This window comes from Labrus bergylta, chromosome 18 (assembly GCF_963930695.1).
Source record: "Labrus bergylta chromosome 18, fLabBer1.1, whole genome shotgun sequence".
NCBI classification, from domain to species: Eukaryota; Metazoa; Chordata; class Actinopteri; order Labriformes; family Labridae; genus Labrus; species Labrus bergylta.
Genome location: NC_089212.1, coordinates 7,892,341 through 7,919,246, shown reverse-complemented (window position 1 = coordinate 7,919,246; position 26,906 = coordinate 7,892,341). Strand labels below are relative to the sequence as shown.

General features: G+C 43.1%; 2 protein-coding genes and 1 long non-coding RNA gene across 3 annotated transcripts in view; all 3 read left to right on the top strand.

Moving 5' to 3' along the window:
- The first annotated feature begins 10,041 nt into the window (after window positions 1-10,041).
- On the top strand, window positions 10,042-21,809 carry LOC109998020 (mucin-2-like). The gene is given in 14 exon segments (XM_065966644.1): window positions 10,042-10,048; window positions 10,253-10,347; window positions 11,000-11,081; window positions 11,311-11,436; window positions 18,230-18,343; window positions 18,415-18,556; window positions 18,696-18,834; window positions 19,363-19,485; window positions 19,894-20,037; window positions 20,118-20,357; window positions 20,416-20,572; window positions 20,712-20,840; window positions 21,012-21,159; window positions 21,734-21,809. Coding segments are annotated over 14 exon segments (1,722 nt in total).
- A 379-nt stretch (window positions 21,810-22,188) lies between these two features.
- On the top strand, window positions 22,189-23,761 carry LOC109998021 (intestinal mucin-like protein). Its single transcript, XM_065966643.1, has 5 exons — window positions 22,189-22,321; window positions 22,413-22,651; window positions 22,785-22,968; window positions 23,442-23,525; window positions 23,706-23,761. The coding sequence occupies exons 1-5, from the start codon at window positions 22,189-22,191 to the stop codon at window positions 23,759-23,761; spliced, it is 696 nt and encodes a 231-aa protein (XP_065822715.1).
- Window positions 23,762-24,931: 1,170 nt separating this feature from the next.
- LOC136183285 (uncharacterized) overlaps window positions 24,932-26,906 on the top strand; it is a 2,186-nt gene continuing 211 nt past the window's right edge. The window contains exons 1-4 of the long non-coding RNA XR_010669118.1: window positions 24,932-25,565; window positions 26,326-26,424; window positions 26,615-26,745; window positions 26,847-26,879. This is a non-coding gene — a long non-coding RNA (uncharacterized lncRNA). The remainder of the gene's footprint in view (window positions 25,566-26,325; window positions 26,425-26,614; window positions 26,746-26,846; window positions 26,880-26,906) is intronic.

Here is a 26,906-nt window from a genome sequence, read left to right as displayed (position 1 = left end):
AAAAAAATAAACCGACAATAAGACGGGTTGGAAACAGAGCAAACACCATTAAAGTTTAAACATTAACCAGAACACCTGCGTGAAGCACACAGAACAATTTGTTCCCTGCTGGAGGTGTAAACTGTCCGTCAGACACTAATATTTCATAAAGTGCTGCAGTTCACCTATATCGCCATAGCAACCTCAGCCTGTTTTTAATTGGAGCCCGAGGCCAGTCTGCATCCCTTTCATCTCCTTTTGCACACACAGATTGTGGAGACACACCGTATGTATCGATGCTTACTGAAACACACACACACACACACACACACACACACACACACACCACACACCACACACCACACACCACACACCACACACACGTAGACACAGCGCTCGGAGGCGTCGTCTCCCGGAGGGACGGAGGGATGTTCTATCAGTCGTCGCTCTGATGTTAGAGGTTCAAATGTGGTTCACGAGTGTCAGTCAGCTCATCTCTCTGTGTTCAGTCTGTCACACCTGCACTGAACTTACTCCTTCACTATCATCTCTTTTTCTTCCCGCTGCACGACCTCGGAGGAACATCCAGCTGTGTGTTTATATGAACATTTTATATTTTAGCTAACGGATCTTTCTCACCACTGGAACAGCCAGAGAGCTCAATATGTGCGCTCATTGTTTGTCTTTCAACAATTTTCAATTTTTTTCGAACATTAGCATGCTAACACAACAATGCAGGACACAGGTGACTGCAGCTCGAGTCGAGGGAGAATTTTTGTCCACCGTATGCGCTTTAATCCTTCTTGTAAACGCGAGTGGAGAGGGGTTGGAGGTGTGTTTCTGGAGGAGAGTGGAGGCTTCAGTATGGAGGAGGCGTGGCCTAACAGCAGTTTGTTTTGTTTTCATGCTGGAGCTCAAGAGCGACATCTACTGGATCGAAAAGTTGTACATTCTTCCTTTAAAATGCAAGGAAAGTAAATTAACGACCTCAGAACCAGCAGATCATCAACATCTTTGTCAAATTGTGGTGAGCGTTGAAGCACTGCAATTAAAGAAAGTAAACTGTGATTCTTTCTAAAGCCATAAATTATTCAGACACTCTCGTCTGGATTTCTGTCCTGAGGCTTGAGGGACTCAGGTGAGCCACACAGCTTATTAACCCGAAATCAGACACACACACACACACACACACACACACACACACACACACACACACACACACACACACACACACACAAAGAGAGGCTCCATTTTTGTACAGGCAAAGTGAACACAATGTAGTGCTCCATCTTTGCTCTCTGTTTCGAACCAGTAGAGCACAGAGCATCATGGGAAATAAGAGGGGGAAGGGTTTTCATGTCCCATTTCCTCTCTTAATTGTGTCAATCAATCGTCAACTCAAGGAATACAGGAATAAATCTAATGGTTGTACTGTTAGTGAGAAGAAAGAGGATGGAGGAACATCTGAACATGTGCCTCTCTAAGATGGAGTGTTAGCGTTAACATGCCTGATAAAAAGTTCTACAGTAAATTTGTGCATGAGAATGTTTTCTGCTGTGTCCGGTTTGCTCCACTGCATGGACGTCGACTGACACACAAAGTCAACGTTGTTATGGTTCAGACGATTCAGAGAGAGGCATCAACAGTAAAAAAAAAGAAAAAAAAAAAAAGAAAAAAGTTTCACGACGTGACAGCTCCACAAAAGTGAGGCCAAAACATTTAGAGCTCCCCCTCCCTCCGTTCTAGTGTAGGTCATAAGCTCCGCCTCCTCCATGTTAACAGATGGGACACGGGTCAAACTTCATGGTTCCTGTCGTTATAGTCGGTTCTTATCACGCTGATGTTTGTGCAAGAGTTCGTTTTTCTGCAGTGTTTAGATTCATTTAGTTATTTGATGCTATTGAAGGGGGTATAAGGTCATGATTGACAGCTCTGTTGACAAATGCAGCTGCTGCTTTGCTGTGTGCACCAGATCAGTGTAGAGGAAACATAACGACGCAAACAGGAGTAATTGAACTTTCCATAACTGCGAGTGTCCACTTCAAACGGACAAAAGAACCTGTTCTGCTGTGGACTGTGACCGCCGGAAGGTTTGGAGACGCATCGTCCATCTTTACACGCGGCCAAGGGAGAGGTGGCTGAAAGGAGGAAGACTTGAAATCATGAAATAAGAAGAGCAAAGAGTGAGCTGCAGATGTGAAGGGAAGAAAGAGGAGCAATGGAGGCGGGAAGAGAAGAGATGTGTGTTTTCATCCTGTTCTCCAAGAGGAAGATGTGGAGGAGTGTGGGGGTGCTGCTCCTTAATGAGAGGACTCACACTCTCTCACACACACACACACACACATAAACACACACACACACAGTGACACAGCACAATTGGTACCAGCTGCTGCCGTTTATCCGACCGCAAGCAGTTCAGCAGCGTCATCATGGTTACGATCTATCACTCCAAAGCTACAAGGTCAATAATTCATTGCATTCCAATAGGGTCCTCGCTCCGATGCCGGGGACTCGGACCCTAACAAGGAGTGTAAGTGTGTGTGTGTGTGTGTGTGTGTGTGTGTGTGTGTGTGTGTGTGTGTGTGTGTGTGTGTGTGTGTGTGAGAATCAGGGAGAATATAGGAAATGTGTTTCTGTCCGTGGAAGTCACACTGGAGGCACACAGTCAGGAGGGGGAGCCAATGTTTTGACACTGTGATTGGATCATTCATGCAAGGACTGCATGCTTATGAAGGACCCAGCAGTCGAAGTCTATGTAGACTCCTTCGACAGTCTGGTCTACAGAGGATCGCCTGTTTGCGTCACCAGCTGTCACCCCCGACCTCACTCCTCTGTTACTAAGCGCTGCCTGCCCAAGTCCCCTAGCAACCTCAACAGCTGCTCGGGACTAGCAAACAAAACCAGAGTAACTTATTTAGTTTAAAGTTTATTTGAAGTTACAAGAAACCTTTTTTTTTTTTTTTTTTTTTTTTTTACATGACTACTGATAGCTTTACAATTGAGTTGAAATAAATGACAGAGAGTTCTCCAACTCATTAATTTTGGAGCACAGTGAACCTTGGATGGATCCTTCATTTGTTGGGAAAAACGGCCGCATTTGAAGGAGCCTTTTAAATGGGACAGCCTTCAACATGCAACACGATAGTTGCTCTTCAAACGCGCCCTTCAGAGGATGCAGTCCCTAAATTGTGACTTCACCAGTGTGCCCCGATTTTGCGGCTAGCAAAAGGTGACGTGCCCTGAAAGCGTCTGGCTACACCATGCACTCTGGTTGTCTAATTCCGGCAGCAGTGTTTTACATCCTTTCTGCAGATCTGTGTGCATGCAGTTATTACCAACCTCTATGACCATGAACGTTCCCGTCTTCAGTGGATCGTTCTCCTGGACGTCTAACATCCTGACTTTCTGTATCTCTAGAAACACGACAGAAAGCATCTGTTTTATTCTGTTGCATAATAAATCAACACTCTGCTCTGTTATTGTGTCATTTCTCGCCCTAATTAGGCAACGTCTGTCAGTTATTTTGAGAAAGTAATGTGAACATATTTTTATACAGACTCTTATCACACTCAAGCCGTCTTCTTCTTCTTCCAAACATTTCTGTATTCTTCTCATTGTTTACAAATTTGCAGTCTTCACCTGCACCTCCAAACAGAGACGCACGCAGAGGATGTTTTTTTGTTTGTAAAGTCGTCTCTAAAAGTCATTCTCTTCTTTCCTTTTTCTCTCATTTGGGAATGCAGGATGTGGTTTTCATTCCAATGAGGGGTTACATTTCATTTCCAGCACAAATACGCACTCACAAACACAGAAAACTGAATCAACACTCTAGCTAAAAAAGCCTAATTTGAAGAGCATGCAAACTCACAGTAATGCACATGTGACATGCATATAAGTCCCAAAAAGATTATTCACAGTCATTACTCATGGCACAGGCGGTGACACAAATTATTATTTTTAAAAGCACAGCACACTGAACACTGGCACAAACGAGGTGAACACACGAGCAGAGGACGAAGAGGAAGAGAGAAGGACAGAATGAGGAAGAGAGAAGGACAGAACGAGGGGAACGCTGCCGGATGAAGGACGGACATGATTCAACTGCAGATGAACCGACGCGATTTGATGTACTCTCAGAATACTTTTCTCATCTTTGTTATGCAAGCGTCATGTAAAACCACCACAGAAGTAAGTCAGATGAGTGACCTGACAGATCATAAAAGGCTAAATGCTCCTTTAAAACAATCATAATTCATCTTGCACCTTTAGCTTGCTTTGCAGCATACATCTTATGATGTGCTCAGAAACATCATCAGTGATCCCGAGGTCACAGGGGATTTTCGGGTCTCGAACATCAGACACCCTCACCCAGGTGACCCATCCGAGATCAGACCTCGGCTTGTGTCTGAGCTCGCCTCTTCTCACAGCAGCCATCTTGAGGTCCTCTCTGTTGCCTGCCTCTTCTGGACACCTGTGATTTCCAGGAGATGGTATGCTCTGCAAGGGGGGGGGGAGGCTGCCAACAATCCCTGTGCTGCCAACCTCAACGGGCAGGCACCATGTCTTCCCCCTCTGTCTGCTGCAGTCTCCGACCAGATCACCACATCTGGCCTTCTCCCTCTCTTAGTGGCCTCCTCAATCCTGTCTTCCCAGGGAGCTGTGCAAGCTCCAGCATCACCAGTCTTGATGGTTCTGACAGCCGAACTACAGATGTTATTAATTGTAAATCTGCTTAAATCAACTCTAATCTAGAAGGAATTCAATTTGAGCGTCTGACTATATTTGCAGTAAGAAGATTAAAAAGTTTTCTTTACATAACCTGAATCAATAATAGATTTTAATGCGGTTTATTATTCATGTTTCTGCTCTCAGCTGTGATGACTCACACTCATGCAGAAAGAGATGAATCCATTAATTACATCATGTTAATCAGCATCTATGTATCCAGTATCTACTCTCGAGGCTGCAGTAGATGACTATGGAGGGACTCTGGGTTAGAACTGGAGGGTTGAAGTCCAAGTCCCGGTATGGACAGAGTCTAGCAATTGGTCTGGTAGCTAGAGAGGAGCCAGTTCACCTCCTGTGCACTGCTGAGGTGCCCTTGAGCAAGGCACAGAACCCCAGACTGCTCACACACTCTCACGTGCAGCCCCCTCACTCCGACATCTCTCCATGAGTGCATGTCCACAGGATCATGTTTGTGCATGTGTGTGTTTATCAGCCTGTGTGTGTGCAGCATACGAGTCTCACACAGAGAACAAACAACAGACCATAACAAACAGAAATGACGTCAGAGAATAGCTTCACAGTGTCAGAAAGTAGGACGTGTACAAACATTGCACAGATGATCCTTAATACTGATTTTAAAATCATACAAGCTGATAAAATCCTCTCGTTTGATGGGACTCTATAGCCGAGAATATAGAAGGTTACAGCTACTGACAGTTGTAGGAGTCAGTAGTGAACATAAATAAGAAGGTGGATCATGCAGTATGACCTTATAAAGAAAGAGGGAGACCAAACATTTGGATTTAGCCCGTCTTTAGTCTTAGTGTTTTTTAAAATTTGTGAGCGCAACATGAAAGTTTTCCTGTATTAAAAGAAACTCTTTCAGATGCTCAGAGTGAACCGCTTGAGGAGCTTGTTTGAAATTCAGTATGAAAGAGGCACCATCTGCTGTTTGCATATGGAAGTGCACAACACTGGAAAATACTGCTGCATATGAGGATTATTGAGAGACACATTTTATCCATCAATGGTAAGGGTTTGTTTCGTGCCCTTAAAGGAGCAGTATGTAATTCTGACACCTAGTGTTTAAAAATGGTACTGCAGTCCAAATTCTAAACATTGTAGAGAGCTGTCTCCCCCCGCCCCCTCCTCTCTAGAGTCGATGCTCACACAGGTCACCATGTGGTGGACACTGAAGCTTCAGTGTTTAGCCAGCTCTGCATCGGTCTGTAAACCTTTCTGTGTTCTAACCTCTCTCCATTTTTCAAAAGCATCTCCAATATTGATCCTAGTTTGAGCACGTTTCTGCTCGTGGAGCTTATTAGAAACATGCAGAGGCTTTTTAGGTCGGGTACAATCACTTCTATCTGAACCACTTCTCTTGCCCGCTTCCATCACTGCAACACCTGTTGACCTGATAACTGCTCTCATATCTGGCAAACCGAGGGGCGTCAATGAATCTTCAAACAGGGATATCAAAAGTTGTGTAAAGTAGCTGCCAGATAAATGGTGATAGATGATGGTTACTGAGAAGTGTTTACATAGTAATACTCATTTTATAGAGCGTGACTGAATGCATGATATCAGAGACATACAGCCAGGAGCGTGTCAGGACTTTTCGGACTAGGGGGGCTCAACTGGGATACTGACTTGCGGAGGGAGAATGAAGAGCGTTTATTTACCCCTTCTGTCTGCACCAATCACATCAACTTTTATGTAAACACAAGATAACGGCAACATCTACATCTATAATCCAAAGTCACAATTTATTATTTATTATTATTCTTTTGTAAATGTTATTTCATTCAAACAAACAATAAAGTTAAGAAAAAACAAACAAACACAAAATCTAAAATTTTGAATGAAAGACGACTAATCTTATAATATCTGCCCCTCTTTCAAATTTAAAGCATTTAACAAATTGCAAACAAACATCTGCACACTGAATACTTTGAGCTGCATGTTGCAACACAGCCTGAATCCCACCTCTGGAAAGGCAAACAGCCAATCATAGTCAAGGAATTTTGGGGTTGCCCCTTGGGTGGCCAATAGGATTTCAAGGGGGCCCATGCCACCCCTCTGGACACGCCCCTGCCTTCAGCCGCTTCTCTTCCAGTACAGCGATGCTTCAAAGGAACAATTTTTACTGACAGATGTTGAATCCTTCCTGTGGTCGTTTGGCAGACTGCAATGCATCCTGCTGAGAAACATCGGTGCTCTCTGAACTACTGCAAAGTATAAACTGCAAGCTGAATGGCTACGTGGGGTTTCTGGGGACAGATTGACCTCATGGTTTTTATATAACATGACAAACTGTAAACTAACCTACCTGCGGTGACACTCCTCTCCAGCCAGCTTCATGGTTTAGTATTTGCCCAGGACAGATAGAGATAAAGGTCTCCCAGAAAGATCATGGCAAAGATGTGATGACAGAGCGGCCAAATAACGGGGCCTACACCCACAGACAGCTCCACCCTCTGCTGCAGACAAACACTAGGCCTCTGAGAAAGGCCTCTACTGAGAGCTCGCAGACCCAAAGGGGGCAGGAGCTAAAGGAATCCGTCTGGGTAAACAAGGACTTGTTGACTTAATTAAACATTTATCTACTTTGATACGTCATTGAAATCAAATCCCGATGATCTGTGACTCATATCATCAGGTGTCATTAAAAAACGAATCAGATGCACAACATTAACTTGCAGCTGTGTAAGCCGTTTGGTATCTTTGTTAGCAAAATATTGTGTTGAAAGTCGTGCTTAATGAATTTATAACAGACGGCAACATTTTCTTTATAATATCTCAAATGCATGGCAAACGATACATGGATAGTCATTTCAGTGAGTCTCCTTGCGCCTTCACGTCCCAGAGATGAAGCTTCTGTGTGCAGTATGTTTATCACGCATACATTAACAGTCACAGCTCCACTGAGTGTTTTTAAGATGAGTCCCGGTTTGACCTGAGGAGGGCAGAGTTTATAGTTCCGACAGCCTGAGGGAAGAAGCTCTACCTGAGTCTCTCTGAGTGTTTGTCTTGATGTGGAGTAGGCGTCTGCCGGATCAAGGCACTCAAAGAGTCCGCTTACAGGTTCACCTCACCACTGTTTTCTGCTCTCTCTGACAGGTTCAACCTCCACGCAATCAAATGTTTTACCGCTCCAAAAGCAGGCCAAGAAAACAAACAATCCGTCTTTTAAAGCCCTCCCCCTGCGTCAGTACTCTGCATCCGCATACACGCTTAACGCACAACAATCAATGTTGTTATTGGTAAAATTTGCTCTTATTAGCTGTCGCTGCCACTGACTCTATGAAGACTTGATCTGTCTTCATATTAAAGGAAACTGTTTGTTTGGAGGAGCCATGAAATGTACGCTGAAGCAGAACTCCTGAAAATATCTAGATACATTTCTATCAGTGCTGCATGTAGTTGAAGAGAATCTCAATCTGATCTAAAGAGTGGAGAAGAACATTCTGGAGAACAGGAAACATGCAGCAGCAGGTTCATTAGAGCACAGAGATGGTAGAGGTGGCGTGCAGACAGTCTATGGTCGTGCAGCGATCACAGGGAATAAACGTCACCACCCCCTCCCACTTGCTCCAGGTGAATTCTCCTGATTATATCCTGCTGTGTTCTCACATCAGCTCACTCTGACTTTCTGCAGAATAAATACGAGGACGCTGGAGGAGAAACTCTGGTTACTGTTTATGTTCACAGATACAGCTCCTCCTGCAGAAATCAGGAGTATTTATTTATTTATTTATTTTTTTAGCCAAGCTGTTCATAAACCCATTCAAGAACAGGCTTTTTGAATGGGTGTGTGTGTGACTTCCTGTGCTTCTGCAGCCAGCCTCTAGTGGACACTCAAGGAACTGCAGGATTTTGCACTTCAGCTTTGCCTTCATCTTTAACATTGCTGCTTGGTCACTACAAATCATTTAACCCATAATGCACCATTCATCTTAAATGCATTTTTCTATGTTTGAACTTGTTCTGGGTCATTAAGCATGCTGGAAAATAATTCCTGGAGCTTGTTGTGTATCTGGATTATTAAATATTGCCTTTCAGAGGCATGCAAGTTGAACAAGCTGCTTGATACACTGTAAAAGGTGATGATATGTTTGCTGAGCAAACACATCGTAACTCTGTGAACATTGTTAGGTTTATATTTAACATGCACGTGTAGCAGGTCGACTGCGTATAGAAGACACCTAGGGTGAGGGAGGGATCAGTGATGTCTCTCTCTGTCTCTCCTACCTGGAAATGTGGTGGAGCGTCATCTTGACTGGCAGGGTATAAAAGTAAACAGCCCCCTGGTGGGGCTATCAAAAGACGGTCAGTGCTCAGGTTCAACATGGGGACCACAGATCTCCAATTCACATTATGGATCATCTATTTGGTGCTTCTGGTCTGCACTCTCACTCATAATGGTGAGTAGAAAAGCACCACATTCTCACAGTGAATGGGCTGGAACAAGAAACTGTTTCACATGTTTGACTGTCAAAAATGTCAACCGCTGTGTTCATGTTTCAGTGGGAGGAACTCGAAGCGAGACCGTGTGCACCACTTGGGGAAACTACAACTGGAAGACCTTTGACGGAGAATTCTTCAGCCTGCCATCCAGCTGCAGTCACGTCCTGGCGTCGCAGTGTAAGGAATCCTACGAGAGCTTCAACATCCAAATGAGACGCACAGCAGAGTACGGCTTCCCAACGATCAGCAGAATAGTCATGAGGCTAGATGGTGTTGTTGTGGAGCTGACGAACAGTTCTGTGGAGGTCGATGAAAAGACGTGAGTAAAGTCCAGCAACAGGTTGCACCACAAGTTCAAACGTAGCCTTGTTCAACTGAACCTTTTTTGAATGTAGTTTCTAATCGAGGATGGAGTTTAAGCTTTAAATTGGGCGTCCGGCTCCAGTACCCCTGAGGCCAAATGAGAGAAGAGAAGACAGATCCCCCCAGGGCAAACCTAGAACTGACAGTCTGTGGCTTTTCATTACCAGGGGACGCTGCTATCTGTCTTACCTTTGACTCTAACTCTCTGTGTGTCCTTCAGAGTGACTCTGCCACATACTGAATACGGTGTGACCATCAAAAGGACCACCTCTAATATCTTTGTTGACTCCAAGCTGGGACTCAAAGTAATCTGGAACCTGGAGGACTCCCTGGAGGTATGAAGCACACCCTCACATGCACATAAATCAAAACATGCAACCAACAACTGAAGACATCTGTTTGTTCGGGTGTTCACAGATCGAAATGGATGAAAAATACAAGAAGCAGACATGACTCGTAGGGACTCTCTGTGGGAATTTTGACCGCATCGCCAAAGATTTCATCATGGACGGTAAGGTCCTGATCAGTGTTGTGGAAAGTATTACTCTGTACATTATAGACATTATTAACGAAAGCATCACGCAACCCCCATGGACTTTAAATTCTTTAACATTTATGCATTCAGTGCAAATGTCTCTAAACATGGGTGCAAACTCTTCATCAAGATTCTGAGCTTGATAACTTAACACATTGTCTGTGATTGGCTGTTCTGTAGGGGCTCCAATTTCTGTCATAGACTATGCTGAGAACAACCAGGTGGACGAATGTGATGCGCAGGAGCAGACCCAAGAGCTTAGCTGTGGGGACGAGGTAAGTCTAAACTCTGTATCATCATCATCATCATCATCATCAGCCATAAACAGAAAGAGAAACCAGTAACAACAAGATGAAGAGAAAATACACCACAGTTAGACTAATTTAATAAATCGAGCAAAAAATATTAAGTGGAATACTCTAAGAAAAGAATTCACAAATATTGATGGAGAGGTTTTGGACATATAAAACATGCTAGGGAACAGAAAACATAGAGAAGCAGTTTCTGCACTGCCTGTGCCTACATGCACTCAGTCTACGGTTGTGCATGTGCTGCTCACAGGATATAGACGTCACAAACCCCTCCCTCTGGTAGGCAAATTTTCCTAAATATTTTATGCTAGCTTTGTCCATCCATCAGTTCACCCTGACTCCACGAGGGAAATTTACAAGGAGGCTGGAAGGGAAAATTCCTGCATGAAGTCAGGGTGAAAAATGTATCTGTTTGTTTTCACACATGCAGCTCACCCTGAAAATATCAGGAAGATTTCAGGAGTTCAGTGTGAACATACATACAGCACCCAGCTGCATCTGGATGTGTATGTGCAAAACATTCAAGAACTGTGGTTAAGCAGGACAATTATCTTATTTCTTAATACACATAATACACAGAACCCAAATCCATTATTTTAAATCTGTTTATTTTCAGCAATTCTGTGACAACATCTTCTCCAGCGCTCCCTTCAGCAGCTGCAAAGACCTCTCGGATGAGAAAGCCTTTGTTGAAATCTGTACGGCTGATATGTGCTTCTCTGAAAACAAGACTCACCACGTGCTCTGCCAAACAGTCTCAGTTCTCCAGACAGTGTGTGCATGCAGGCGGCTCGCCCCAACAATGGAGGACTCAATCTTTTTGCTGTAAGGGTGTAACGTCGACAGATGACTCAACGTGTCTGCGTTGTTCAGATGGATGTGCTTGTTGTCATCACTGTGAGCATCTTACCGTGTTTGTCTCCACAGACAAGTCGTGCCCATACAACATGGAGTTTATGGAGTGTGGCAGTTCATGTCCTGACACCTGCTCCACACCTCAGGCCAGCAAGACATATGATGACCACTGTCAAGATGGCTGCGGCTGCCCTAAAGGTACACACACCTACACACACAGGTAGGTGTGTGTTGATGGATAGTAAAACCCATAAAGTATTTAGTTCTTTAAAGGTCACATATCCTCCTCCTCTTAAACTAGCATAAATAAGTTTCAGAGCCCATGTGTGAAGTTTCTTGTTCTAAATCCACTCTGATCCTGTATTTGATCATGCCTATAAACCTCTATTTCAGCCCTTATCAGAACAGGCTGTTTCTGTGTCTGTACCTTTAAATGTAAATAAGCTGTGTCTGACCAGGCCCCCTCTCTGGAAGGGCTTGGGTGTCTTGGGCTTTCTATGAAGGTAGATATGTTGCAAAATGTCAGAGCTTGTAGAGTGAGATGTGAGAGCTTGTAGAATGACATGTGAGCTTGTAGAATGAGATGTGAGCTTGTAGAATGAGATGTGAGCTTGTAGAATGAGATGTGAGCTTGTAGAATGACATGTGAGCTTGTAGAATGACATGTGAGAGCTTGTAGAATGACATGTGAGCTTGTAGAATGACATGTGAGCTTGTAGAATGACATGTGAGAGCTTGTAGAATGACATGTGAGAGCTTGTAGAATGACATGTGAGAGCTTGTAGAATGACATGTGTGAGCTTGTAGAATGACATGTGAGACCTTGTAGAATGACATGTGAGACCTTGTAGAATGACATGTGAGAGCTTGTAGAATGACATGTGAGCTTGTAGAATGACATGTGAGACCTTGTAGAATGACATGTGAGAGCTTGTAGAATGACATGTGAGCTTGTAGAATGACATGTGAGCTTGTAGAATGAGATGTGAGCTTGTAGAATGACATGTGAGCTTGTAGAATGACATGTGAGAGCTTGTAGAATGACATGTGAGCTTGTAGAATGACATGTGAGCTTGTAGAATGACATGTGAGAGCTTGTAGAATGACATGTGAGCTTGTAGAATGACATGTGAGCTTGTAGAATGACATGTGAGAGCTTGTAGAATGACGTGAGCTTGTAGAATGACATGTGAGAGCTTGTAGAATGAGATGTGAGCTTGTAGAATGACATGTGAGAGCTTGTAGAATGACATGTGAGCTTGTAGAATGACATGTGACCTTGTAGAATGACATGTGAGAGCTTGTAGAATGACATGTGAGAGCTTGTAGAATGACATGTGAGAGCTTGTAGAATGAGATGTGAGCTTGTAGAATGAGATGTGAGACCTTGTAGAATGACATGTGAGCTTGTAGAATGACATGTGAGCTTGTAGAATGACATGTGAGCTTGTAGAATGACATGTGAGCTTGTAGAATGACATGTGAGAGCTTGTAGAATGACATGTGAGCTTGTAGAATGACATGTGAGAGCTTGTAGAATGACATGTGAGCTTGTAGAATGACATTTGAGCTTGTAGAATGACATGTGAGCTTGTAGAATGACATGTGAGCTTGTAGAATGACATGTGAGAGCTTGTAGAATGACATGTGAGCTTGTAGAATGACATTTGAGCTTGTAGAATGACATGTGAGAGCTTGTAGAATGACATGTGAGCTTGTAGAATGACATGTGAGCTTGTAGAATGACATGTGAGAGCTTGTAGAATGACATGTGAGCTTGTAGAATGACATGTGAGCTTGTAGAATGACATGTGAGAGCTTGTAGAATGACATGTGAGAGCTTGTAGAATGACATGTGAGAGCTTGTAGAATGACATGTGAGAGCTTGTAGAATGGTATGTGAGCTTGTAGAATGACATGTGAGAGCTTGTAGAATGACATGTGAGCTTGTAGAATGACATGTGAGAGCTTGTAGGATGACATGTGAGAGCTTGTAGAATGACATGTGAGCTTGTAGAATGACATGTGAGAGCTTGTAGAATGACATGTGAGCTTGTAGAATGACATGTGAGACCTTGTAGAATGACATGTGAGACCTTGTAGAATGACATGTGAGAGCTTGTAGAATGACATGTGAGCTTGTAGAATGACATGTGAGAGCTTGTAGAATGAAATGTGAGACCTTGTAGAATGACATGTGAGACCTTGTAGAATGACATGTGAGAGCTTGTAGAATGACATGTGAGCTTGTAGAATGACATGTGAGCTTATAGAATGACATGTGAGCTTGTAGAATGAGATGTGAGCTTGTAGAATGACATGTGAGCTTGTAGAATGACATGTGAGAGCTTGTAGAATGACATGTGAGCTTGTAGAATGACATGTGAGCTTGTAGGATGACATGTGAGCTTGTAGAATGACATGTGAGCTTGTAGAATGACATGTGAGCTTGTAGGATGACATGTGAGAGCTTGTAGAATGACATGTGAGCTTGTAGAATGACATGTGAGACCTTGTAGAATGACATGTGAGACCTTGTAGAATGACATGTGAGAGCTTGTAGAATGACATGTGAGCTTGTAGAATGACATGTGAGAGCTTGTAGAATGAAATGTGAGACCTTGTAGAATGACATGTGAGACCTTGTAGAATGACATGTGAGAGCTTGTAGAATGACATGTGAGCTTGTAGAATGACATGTGAGCTTATAGAATGACATGTGAGCTTGTAGAATGAGATGTGAGCTTGTAGAATGACATGTGAGCTTGTAGAATGACATGTGAGAGCTTGTAGAATGACATGTGAGCTTGTAGAATGACATGTGAGCTTGTAGAATGACATGTGAGAGCTTGTAGAATGACATGTGAGCTTGTAGAATGACATGTGAGAGCTTGTAGAATGACATGTGAGCTTGTAGAATGACATGTGAGAGCTTGTAGAATGACGTGAGCTTGTAGAATGACATGTGAGAGCTTGTAGAATGAGATGTGAGCTTGTAGAATGACATGTGAGAGCTTGTAGAATGACATGTGAGCTTGTAGAATGACATGTGAGAGCTTGTAGAATGACATGTGAGAGCTTGTAGAATGAGATGTGAGCTTGTAGAATGACGTGAGCTTGTAGAATGACATGTGAGAGCTTGTAGAATGAGATGTGAGCTTGTAGAATGACATGTGAGAGCTTGTAGAATGACATGTGAGCTTGTAGAATGACATGTGACCTTGTAGAATGACATGTGAGAGCTTGTAGAATGACATGTGAGAGCTTGTAGAATGACATGTGAGCTTGTAGAATGACATGTGAGACCTTGTAGAATGACATGTGAGCTTGTAGAATGACATGTGAGCTTGTAGAATGACATGTGAGCTTGTAGAATGACATGTGAGAGCTTGTAGAATGACATGTGAGCTTGTAGAATGACATGTGAGAGCTTGTAGAATGACATGTGAGAGCTTGTAGAATGACATGTGAGAGCTTGTAGAATGACATGTGAGCTTGTAGAATGACATGTGAGAGCTTGTAGAATGACATGTGAGCTTGTAGAATGACATGTGAGCTTGTAGAATGACATGTGAGAGCTTGTAGAATGACATGTGAGAGCTTGTAGAATGACATGTGAGCTTGTAGAATGACATGTGAGAGCTTGTAGAATGACATGTGTGAGCTTGTAGAATGACATGTGAGACCTTGTAGAATGACATGTGAGACCTTGTAGAATGACATGTGAGAGCTTGTAGAATGACATGTGAGCTTGTAGAATGACATGTGAGCTTGTAGAATGACATGTGAGCTTGTAGAATGACATGTGAGAGCTTGTAGAATGACATGTGAGCTTGTAGAATGACATGTGAGAGCTTGTAGAATGACATGTGAGCTTGTAGAATGACATGTGAGAGCTTGTAGAATGACATGTGAGAGCTTGTAGAATGAGATGTGAGCTTGTAGAATGACGTGAGCTTGTAGAATGACATGTGAGAGCTTGTAGAATGAGATGTGAGCTTGTAGAATGACATGTGAGAGCTTGTAGAATGACATGTGAGCTTGTAGAATGACATGTGACCTTGTAGAATGACATGTGAGAGCTTGTAGAATGACATGTGAGAGCTTGTAGAATGACATGTGAGCTTGTAGAATGACATGTGAGAGCTTGTAGAATGACATGTGAGCTTGTAGAATGACATGTGAGCTTGTAGAATGACATTTGAGCTTGTAGAATGACATGTGAGCTTGTAGAATGACATGTGAGAGCTTGTAGAATGACATGTGAGCTTATAGAATGACATGTGAGCTTGTAGAATGACATGTGAGCTTGTAGAATGACATGTGAGCTTGTAGAATGACATGTGAGAGCTTGTAGAATGACATGTGAGCTTGTAGAATGACATGTGAGCTTGTAGAATGACATTTGAGCTTGTAGAATGACATGTGAGCTTGTAGAATGACATGTGAGCTTGTAGAATGACATTTGAGCTTGTAGAATGACATGTGAGAGCTTGTAGAATGACATGTGAGCTTGTAGAATGACATGTGTGAGCTTGTAGAATGACATGTGAGAGCTTGTAGAATGACATGTGAGCTTGTAGAATGACATGTGTGAGCTTGTAGAATGACATGTGAGAGCTTGTAGAATGACATGTGAGCTTGTAGAATGATATGTGAGAGCTTGTAGAATGACATGTGAGAGCTTGTAGAATGACATGTGAGAGCTTGTAGAATGACATGTGTGAGCTTGTAGAATGACATGTGAGCTTGTAGAATGACATGTGAGAGCTTGTAGAATGACATGTGAGCTTGTAGAATGACATGTGAGAGCTTGTAGAATGACATGTGAGCTTGTAGAATGACATGTGAGCTTGTAGAATGACATTTGAGCTTGTAGAATGACATGTGAGAGCTTGTAGAATGACATGTGAGAGCTTGTAGAATGACATGTGAGCTTGTAGAATGACATTTGAGCTTGTAGAATGACATGTGAGAGCTTGTAGAATGACATGTGAGCTTGTAGAATGACATGTGAGCTTGTAGAATGACATGTGAGCTTGTAGAATGACATGTGAGCTTGTAGAATGACATGTGAGCTTGTAGAATGACATTTGAGCTTGTAGAATGACATGTGAGCTTGTAGAATGACATGTGAGCTTGTAGAATGACATTTGAGCTTGTAGAATGACATGTGAGAGCTTGTAGAATGACATGTGAGCTTGTAGAATGACATGTGTGAGCTTGTAGAATGACATGTGAGAGCTTGTAGAATGACATGTGAGAGCTTGTAGAATGACATGTGAGCTTGTAGAATGACATGTGAGAGCTTGTAGAATGACATGTGAGCTTGTAGAATGACATGTGAGAGCTTGTAGAATGACATGTGAGAGCTTGTAGAATGACATGTGAGCTTGTAGAATGACATGTGAGCTTGTAGAATGACATGTGAGCTTGTAGAATGACATGTGAGCTTGTAGAATGACATTTGAGCTTGTAGAATGACATGTGAGAGCTTGTAGAATGACATGTGAGCTTGTAGAATGACATGTGTGAGCTTGTAGAATGACATGTGTGAGCTTGTAGAATGACATGTGAGACCTTGTAGAATGACATGTGAGACCTTGTAGAATGACATGTGAGAGCTTGTAGAATGAGATGTGAGAGCTTGTAGAATGACATGTGAGCTTGTAGAATGACATGTGAGCTTGTAGAATGACATTTGAGCTTGTAGAATGACATGTGAGCTTGTAGAATGAGATGTGAGCTTGTAGAATGACATGTGAGAGCTTGTAGAATGACATGTGAGCTTGTAGAATGACATGTGAGCTTGTAGAATGACATGTGAGAGCTTGTAGAATGACATGTGAGAGCTTGTAGAATGACATGTGAGCTTGTAGAATGACATGTGAGAGCTTGTAGAATGACATGTGAGAGCTTGTAGAATGAGATGTGAGCTTGTAGAATGACATGTGAGAGCTTGTAGAATGACATGTGAGAGCTTGTAGAATGACGTGAGCTTGTAGAATGACATGTGAGCTTGTAGAATGACATGTGAGCTTGTAGAATGACATGTGACCTTGTAGAATGACATGTGAGAGCTTGTAGAATGACATGTGACCTTGTAGAATGACATGTGAGAGCTTGTAGAATGAGATGTGAGCTTGTAGAATGACATGTGAGAGCTTGTAGAATGACATGTGAGAGCTTGTAGAATGAGATGTGAGCTTGTAGAATGACATGTGAGAGCTTGTAGAATGACATGTGAGAGCTTGTAGAATGACATGTGAGAGCTTGTAGAATGAGATGTGAGCTTGTAGAATGACATGTGAGAGCTTGTAGAATGACATGTGAGAGCTTGTAGAATGACATGTGAGCTTGTAGAATGACATGTGAGAGCTTGTAGAATGACATGTGAGAGCTTGAAGGAAAAAAAAGTGAACTTGTATGTAAAAATCATCATTTACTCAGATTTATTTTTATAACTTGTGCCTATTATCTTTTACAACCACAACTCTTCAATTACAACTTCTCAAATCTGCAGCTACAACTGCACAAACTCCTTTTCTTGCGTGAATCTGCGCTGCTTGAGTTTTGCAACACATTTTGCGAGACATCTGTGCAAAACAAATTTGTACTTGTAGAAATGCCCCCCTCCCCCCCGCTCTCCCGTGTGTGAGGAGGGGGGATTGACCAATCAGAAGGGAGGAATTGCAGGTACCGGGGTGAAGATAGTTTCATATTTGACATTCGCCTGTGTTCGCCTGTGTTACCTTCAATAGCTTGTAGAAACCTTGAAAATTGCATATTTAAAGCGACAGGCCCTTGATAATGGTATTAAGGCTTTTTTTAAAGGCCTCCTATACAAGCTCTCACATTTTGCAACATATTTACCTTCATAGTTACTGCCCTTTGTGACGTCGTGATGTCACCCAGAACAATTTCAGGAGTTTTATAAGTGTTTTATCTTTTATAAGCCCAGTGAGCCATGAATGTGTTTTTCACTTCGCAGGCTCTCTGAAGTGCGTCTCTCCCATGGTTTACTTTGACTGCTCTGGTGCTCAACTCGGGGAAACTGGGACTGAGTGTGAGAGGAGCTGCAGCAATGTGGACATGACTTGTGTAAGTGTCACTTACACATTCACAAAAGACTGTATTTGTCTGACAACCCTACGTTTTGGCTGCTGGTCAGCACAGGCTGCACGTCCGGCTGCATGTGTCCTGAAGGCCTGGTGTCAGACGAAGCAGGACGCTGCATCAAAGAAAATGAATGCCTGTGTGTGTAAAATGGGCAGGTGTACCAGGCAGGACAGACTCTGACTGTGGGCTGCAACACCTGGTTAGTACAGGGCAGGACATACACACCAGTATTATATCTATTATTTTAACAGTTATGTTCTCTTTTATACGAGGCGTAAAACCTGCTGTCTAAACGTGAACACATGATTGACTTTAGCGTCTGGTGTTTGTGTCCTCAGTACCTGCCATGGAAGGAAGTTCACATGCACCAACAATGTGTGTGAAGCTGTGTGTGGGATCTACAGCGATGGGCACTACACCTCGTTTGATGAGAAGAGGTTTGACTTCAACGGACAGTGTGAATACACACTCCTCCAGGTAACGTGGTCAGATATATAGTAAAAGTTTTTTTCCTGATGATGTCAGTCCGAGGCCAAATGACAACCACTTTGAGGTTTTCTCTGTAAAATAAATAATTTGAGCTGCTGCTGCCCTGTCTGCTCAGTTCAGCCCAAACAAACTTGCCATGAACACGCCATGAAAAGTCCTGCCTTGTTTTGTTGAATGAGTGTCTGTGGCGTCATAATGTTAAACATCTATGAAGCAGGAACAGTCAGTCAAATAGAGCTGCATTAAATCTGCGATTCTGTGAATTCTGCACAGTGATGGTTGCAGTAAAGACGCTGGAGAATTGATGGAGAGTCGGCTGAAATAACAGAATCATTTCAATACAAGAATTATAAAAGTAGCAATCTACTGTTTCTGTGTTAGCTTGTTACATTTCCCCTTGGGCTAGCTTTGTCGTTGTGATATTTTACAGTGTACGTGTAGCTTTCCCAACGCTGGTCGGAGGTATAACACAAACAACTTTTCATCATTGCCTCCTGTATTATGTGCCTTCTTTAGGATGGCTGCAGAGGGGGTCAGGGCAATGAAAGCTTCAGGATAATCGCTGAAAATGTTCAATGTGGAAGCTCAGGAACCACCTGCGCCAGGACCATCAAGATCTTCCTGGGGGTAATTAAATCTGCTTGATTGTCTTTTTAACTGCCAGCTGCTGGACTTCAATCAGAGACGTTTTTCTTACATTTGGAGTACAGTGGTCGATTGCTTTTAGATTTATCTCGGCTTGTCTTTTCAACCCTGTGTGATTTCTTTGTTTGCAGTCTCCGGCCCTTATGTTGTCATTGGATGGGCATTTACCTCTGATAATAAAGAAACACTGACAGGAGCTTCCAACATATGAGGACGTGGCACTCTTCAAATCAAGACTTCAGGTGCGGACTACAGGTGCAGGGTCATGAATCTAACTAAGACTTTTATTGAGAAGAAATCTAAGAAAACATTTAGGAAGATATTGGTGAATGGGGCTCCAAAGTGTCCTCCCCTTAATGATGCAGTATAAAATCCATGTTTATTTGATGTTGATACCCACAGCAAAATTACCACGTGGTTAAGGGCAACAGCCAGATGTTCCCTGATCAGGTGCACAGAATGGGTGCTTTCATAGTGGTGCCTGGACTGGTGTTGATGTGGGATCAGAAGACCAGTCTTTATATTAAACTCAGTCCAGAGTTCCAGGTAAATATTCAAGACTGCATGGCATGATTGACATTTTATGTCATGTCCTGCCTCATGCGATCCCTCCCCCTCTCTCTTAGGGTTGAGTCTGTGGTCTATGTGGAAACTATGATGGCGATAGTCAGAACGACTTCACCACCCCATTCCAGGACATAATGGCAGATGTTCTTGAGTTTGGTAACAGCTGGAAGGTTTCATCCAGCTGTCCAAATTCCAAACGGATCCCTGATCCCATCGCCTCCAACAGCTACCGCGCATCCTGGGCAAACAAACAATGTAGGATCATTAACAGTGTCACTTTCCAGAGCTGCCATTCACAGGTAACTATGGGGGGATGGATGGATGGATGGATAGATGACAGACTGTTTTATATTAAAGGTGGATCCTGGTCCGTACTTTGATTCTTGTGTGAGAGACTCTTCTGCTTGTGACACGGGTGGAGACTGCGAGTGTTTCTGCACGTCTGTGGCTGCCTATGCCAAAGCTTGTAATGAAGTCGGTGCCTGCGTGAGATGGAGAACTCCAAATATATGCCGTGAGTTTGGTAACCACTTATACCAGATTATTCAGAGCCAGGGAGTGAGGATTAAAGGGCACTCCATCAGTATCCTCAAGACTTAGACATATGAATCACATTAGTTTACAAACCAACGTTGTTATTTGATCTATTGCAGCTATCTTCTGTGACTTCTACAACGCCCCTGGTGGCTGTGAGTGGTATTACAAGCATTGCGGATTTCCCTGCATGAAGACATGTAAAAATCCATCAGGAACCTCTTCCAACCTCACCACTGCCTTAGAAGGTATGCTTGACCAATGGCATGTTTTCTGAACCAGAAGTAATAAGACCAACATACCAGTTTAAAATGCGGAGACGTGCTCACCCATCAGAGCAAGTGCAGCAGCTACCGACTGCACACGACCTAATGTGATGGAAAACAATATGTAAAGTGTTCTGGTACCCGGTTTTGCAGGCTGCTATCCACAGTGTCCCCATACCCAGCCATACTTTGATGAAGACTCCATGAAGTGCGTTACTTGGAACCAATGTGGCTGCTTTGATGACCTGGGCAACCATTACGACATTGGAGATGGGACTCCATCGGAAAACTGTTTCTCTTGGTGAGTCTCATTCATGGAATTTGTTTTCAAATTAAGGGAGTGAAACACAGTAAGCATTGATGTAGAAACCATATTTAGGCATGCAACCTAAGCCCTATTAGCCCATGATTAGTATTACCTGGGGACCTCTGGTAATTTTGGATTTAGCTCCAATGCCGGTGTTGCCAGATCTCCCAAGAGAAACAAGCAACCAGGTCTATGGAAAGAAGCAACTTGGCAGAAATGTACTCGAGAAATCCAAAGTTGATTTGAACACATCGTTATGGGGCAGCTGTGACTGGCAATATTTGTCAGCGACTTTACAGAAAAAGAAGCCAAGAGTCGCTTATAATAAAACGGACCTGGCAACACTGCCAAACGCCAGAGTTTAGTGCATTAATCTGAGTCACATCAGAAGTAAATTTTACAAAACGAGACACAGTATGCAGGATTAACATAGATGGCATGACTTCGTCTTTTTGTTATTGAAGATTTTGAAGTAAATTTGCAGATGGAAAAGCAGTTTTTTTCAAGTCATAGACAAACTGTGAGATAATATATCCTTAATGTGTTCTGTTTTAAAGTCACTGTACAGGAGTTGGAATAAAGTGCCTCTACAACGTGAACTGTACTGCACCGACACCAACCACAGCCCCGGGCACTACAACTGAATTCAGCACCACATATACCACAGTCTCAAGCCCAGCAACCCCCCCCCCCCCCCCCCACCACCAGCAACACCCCCCCAGGACTGCATCCATATGAATCAAACCAATAAGGCAGGGACAAGAAATATATACTTTTTCAATCTGTGGTTTACAAAAGACTTGAACAGCAGGAGCTACTTTGTGTTGAGGACAGATTAAAGTCTGTGAATAACAAAAAAGTAGCTATAAACATGTGAAAAGACTGAGAACTATGTTTGACTGAGTTATGGATTTAGACTGTTGGAACGTTTTTCATTTACACAAGAAAGATTTTCTCAGTTCACAGCTTTCCACCAATAAAACGTTCTGCCTCTCTTCCTCTGTGCAGCACGGAGAGTCCTGGATGGTTGAAAACTGCACTGTTACTATCTGCGATAACGGCACGGTCATAAAGAAACACCTCACATGTGCCAACAGACGGCCAGCTGTTAAGGTCTTTAATGAGAATGGATGCTGCTTCCACTATGAATGTGAAAGTAAGTCTAAATGAGTCCATCACTTTTTTGTTGTCAATCGTCCAGCCTAAGAGCCTGATCACACAGAGATATGGTTCTTCTGTTCCTCCAGGTGTGTGCTCTCTCTGGTCTAAAAAGCACTACATGACATTATACAGAGTGGGTTACATTTCCCATCAGTTCTGCGAGTACTTCCTGGTCAGAGAGATCATTCATAAATCTAGCCTGTCTGTCTCGGTGGATAATCACAAGTGTGATCCTGCAGACGGCTCGTTCTGTCCGCAGGCTGTCACCGTCTCCTTCGAGTCCTACAGGATACTTCTGACTCAGCTGAAGGACGTGGGGAATGTGGTAAGCACAACGTGTCACCCCATGAATTCTTTTCAAACCTGACGGTTCATGTGTCAGTAAGTGGTGCGATGTATACTTCAGATGGATTTAGAAGTGTCAGTGTCGTCTTTGTTTCGTCTCCTCATCCTTACAGGTGTATGTGAATCAAAAGCGTGTCTACCCCGCCTACTCAAACTATGACCTGCTCCTCACCGGCACAGATATGGCGATCACACTGGAAATACCTGCAATTAAACTGAAAGTTGTTTATAGAAAAGATTACTTCAGCATTTACCTTCCTTATTCTCTCTTCAGTGGAAATACAGAGGGACTTTGTGGTGAGTAACCCCAACTCACACAAGCATGTACACACAGACACACACTGCTGTCTCTTTTTTTCAGCTGTGTTTAATACTTGATTTTGATTGGGGAATTAAACATAGCAACGGTCTGCTATCCCTCGATAGATCACTGTTACTAAGAAAAACAAACGGTTGCTAGGGACGTGGCTCTTATCTGAGACTCTTGAGGACTTTGTACCAATCTGTCGATAGAAGTCTGGTGAATTTGACGTTGGTTCGTTTACTGCAGGAGAAAAGAGAAAGAATGGTTACCAAGGTTACCAAGGGAGGAGAGATATTTAAAAAGTGATAAAGTATGCAACATAGAAATATATGTCTTGTCTAATCCTGTCAGGGTCCTATTTAATAATTAGTCAAGCCAAGATTGTTTTTATTTTCACCGTATATCAATAGTCCTAATCCGTCTGCATTTTTAAATATATAAGCACATGCTCCTTCTCCTTTTCCAGGGACCTGTGACAACTCCCAGGTCAACGAATGCTGTTATCCCAATGGAAGCTGCTCGGACTGTGCAGACACCTGGCTGGTCCCAGGTCCGCCCTGTGACGTCTCCACAACGCCCCCAACGACAACGACAACATCACCCGAGACCACCGCGTTAGACATATATTGTTGTGTAAATTAGTAAAGTTACGTCTCTGATGTTTTTTTCATCTGTCGACCAGCCTGGTGAAACATTGATGAGTGGCTGTGACGTCTGCGTCTGTGACCAGGACTCCATGAGCGTCCAGTGTCAGCCCGCTCCATGCCCAACCACGCAGATCCCTGACTGCAGCGAGCCCGGCTTTAAACTGGTCACCAAGACAGACGGCTGTTGCTCAACATATTCATGTTGTCTGTTCTAGTTTATCAATCAATCAAACTAATTAGTGCAGCACCTTTCAAACTATAATAATGTAGCAGAATTTACTTTACATACAAAAAAATCAATTAGAAACACATAACCCCCGACCCCCGATCCACAATCCATGCACAAGGTAAAAAAATCACTCTGTTAGTACTGTAACAAATAGGAACACTTTTTTGTAAAAGCTTGGCCGTCAGCTCATGAGTCAATAACTTGTTTTAAACAGAAAATCTCCACCACAAAGTGATCATCATCCTATCCAACTGTCAGAAGTTTACATGTGAGCAGCAGAAAGGAAAGCAGTCTGCATCACTGAGGACCCTTCACCAAATGTTTCAGCTGCTCCCCTCAGGCAGCTGTCTCAGAATACCATTGGCTAAAAAGAAAACTTACAAAAACTCTTTTATTCCTACTGCTATAGGCATTTTAAACTATTTTTAAACGTGCTTTACCTAATTATGGCACCTTTGGTATGATTGTATGTGGGTCTAATGGATGTGAATGTTTTCATGTTATTTGAGCCTCTAACCAAAGGTCATTTTCTGTTTTTTGAATCTTGAATCCTGTTCTCAACAGAATGTGACGTCGCCCTGTGTCTCCCTCCGATGAGCTGCCCGTCTGGTTTCAAACTCTCTGCCACAAACAGAACCTGCTGCCAGTCCTTCACCTGTGGTAAGTCATGATCCGTTTGAATAAGAATAGTTCTGCTCGTGTTCAATATGTAACATTAAACTGCTAAAATTATGCAGTGATATGCAACAGTGAAATATCTTCAAAGTAGGTGTCGAAAAAGTCCTTAGACGTGAATATGTTTGGTCACAATTCCTAGATTTCATTCTGAGAAGACTCCTCTCATTAAATAATAAGAGTTATTGAGCTAAATATAACAAGTCTAAATATTTATCTTACTCTTGTGTTGTTGTTTTTTACAGTACCCGCAGGTGTATGTGTCCATGAAGGTACTGGGTACATGGTAAATATACAGTCTAAAGTATCAGGTATCACCATAATGAAGTTCAGGTAGAAAAGATGTGAACCAAAGAACACACGGATTCACATATTTCACTTAACAATGTGTATTCTTTAGCCTGGGGCTGAGATACCAACACCTGATTCTGCATCAGGACCATCACCAACACAAGGTCAACCATCAGGACCATCACCAACACAAGGACAACCATCAGAACCATCAACAACACTAGGACAACCATCAGGACCATCACCAACACAAGGACAACCATCAGAACCATCAACAACACCAGGACAACCATCAGGACCATCACCAACACAAGGACAACCATCAGAACCATCAACGTCACCAGGACAACCATCAGGACCATCACCAACACAAGGACAACCATCAGAACCATAAACGTCACCAGGACAACCATCAGGACCATCAACAACACCAGGACAACCATCAGGACCATCATCAACATCAGGACAACCATCAGGACCATCATCAAAATCAGGACAACCATCAGGACCATCAACAACACCAGGACAACCATCAGGACAAACATTAGGACAACCATCAGGACCAACATTAGGACAACCATCAGGACCAACACCTGGACAACCATCAGGTCCATCAACAACAGGAATGGCACAGCCTTTTTCACCTGGTTCTTGTCAGAAGTGTTTCTGTGGCCCACAAACAGACCCAATCACCAATCTGAAAATCATTCACTGCAAACCCACTGTTTGCAACACGACTTGCTCCGAGGTAAGCTCTTTCACTGATCTTATTAACAAACCAACACTACTTCACTCCTCCTGAGCTGAAACACTCTTCAGGAACACAGCTCAGGAATGGAGTTCTTAAAGTCCGGTCTTCAGAGTCCTTCTCACTTGAGCTCAGTGGTCATGGTCCTCCTAAGCACAGATCTCCTTCTGCTCCTCATGTGGAGGAGGACACACAATAAAAAAGAAGAGCTAATGTTTCTATTTCTCCCTCCAAAACAGCCGTCCAGCCGATCTCTTCTCCACTCAAAACCCCACAAACATTTCTACCTCTTCCTTTGTTCTCCCCAGGCCACGCCCCCAGGCCACACCCCCTACACACCTGTCTCTACCTGGCTGAAGGAGGTCACATGACCAGGCTAACTGCAAACTAAACACGACAACACACAGATGCATTATTGTCAGGGACAGAGATGCCAAAAAGGTACCATGTTTTTTTAAATCGGGCCAGATCGGGCGTCCTTTGCCGACGACAGCCCAATAAGGCTGCTCCTGAGCAGTCGGAAGATTTTCTGGCAAGTTTGATATTTTGGTAATACGACTGCACACACTCACGCGCAGTGAGAGCAGAGCCACAAGCTGATTTCCTGATTTCAGAAATAGATGCAGACCTCCAGCTGACAGGGGACATTTGTTCTGATTTAGCTTGTGTCTGTCTGTGTGAGAACAACATTGAAATGTAATGACTTTTCCTACAGTGAAGTGATTTTCTTCTTCCTCCTGCCTCGTCGCTCTCTCTGCAGGGCTTCCAACACCTGGCTGTACCTGGAAAGTGTTGTGGGCAGTGTGTCCAGAAGAGCTGTTTCCTCATCCTACCTGACAACAAGACACAGATTATAGAGGTCAGTTTATCAACGGTCACTGTAGGTTCTTTATAACCCTATGCACATCAGATCGTGTCATAAGGGTGAACGTTCCTTGAACCATAAATGTAGTTTTGTTTAGATCACACTCGGATGGTCTAAGAGCTGAACAGGTTAAAGATGATCGATCTGTCAGCTGACTTCTCTTCTGCTGTCTTTCATGATACAGGTCAATCAAACGTTTGTACACCCCAATACAAAAAGTGCGTGCGGTATGCCTGTGAGAATACAGACGGGCAGCTTGTTACTAAGGAGATGAAGACGGTTTGTCCTGCCTTTAACCCCTTGGACTGTGAACCTGTGAGTCACTCAAACCTCTGCAGCCGATACCTCCAGACAAATTCATTCATATCCATGTCTCACACTAAACATCACATATTTGTCTTTTTTTCTGGGTACAGGGACATCTGACGCTAATGGATGCTGCAGATCCTGTAAGTTAGATGAGTCTTCATTCTAAT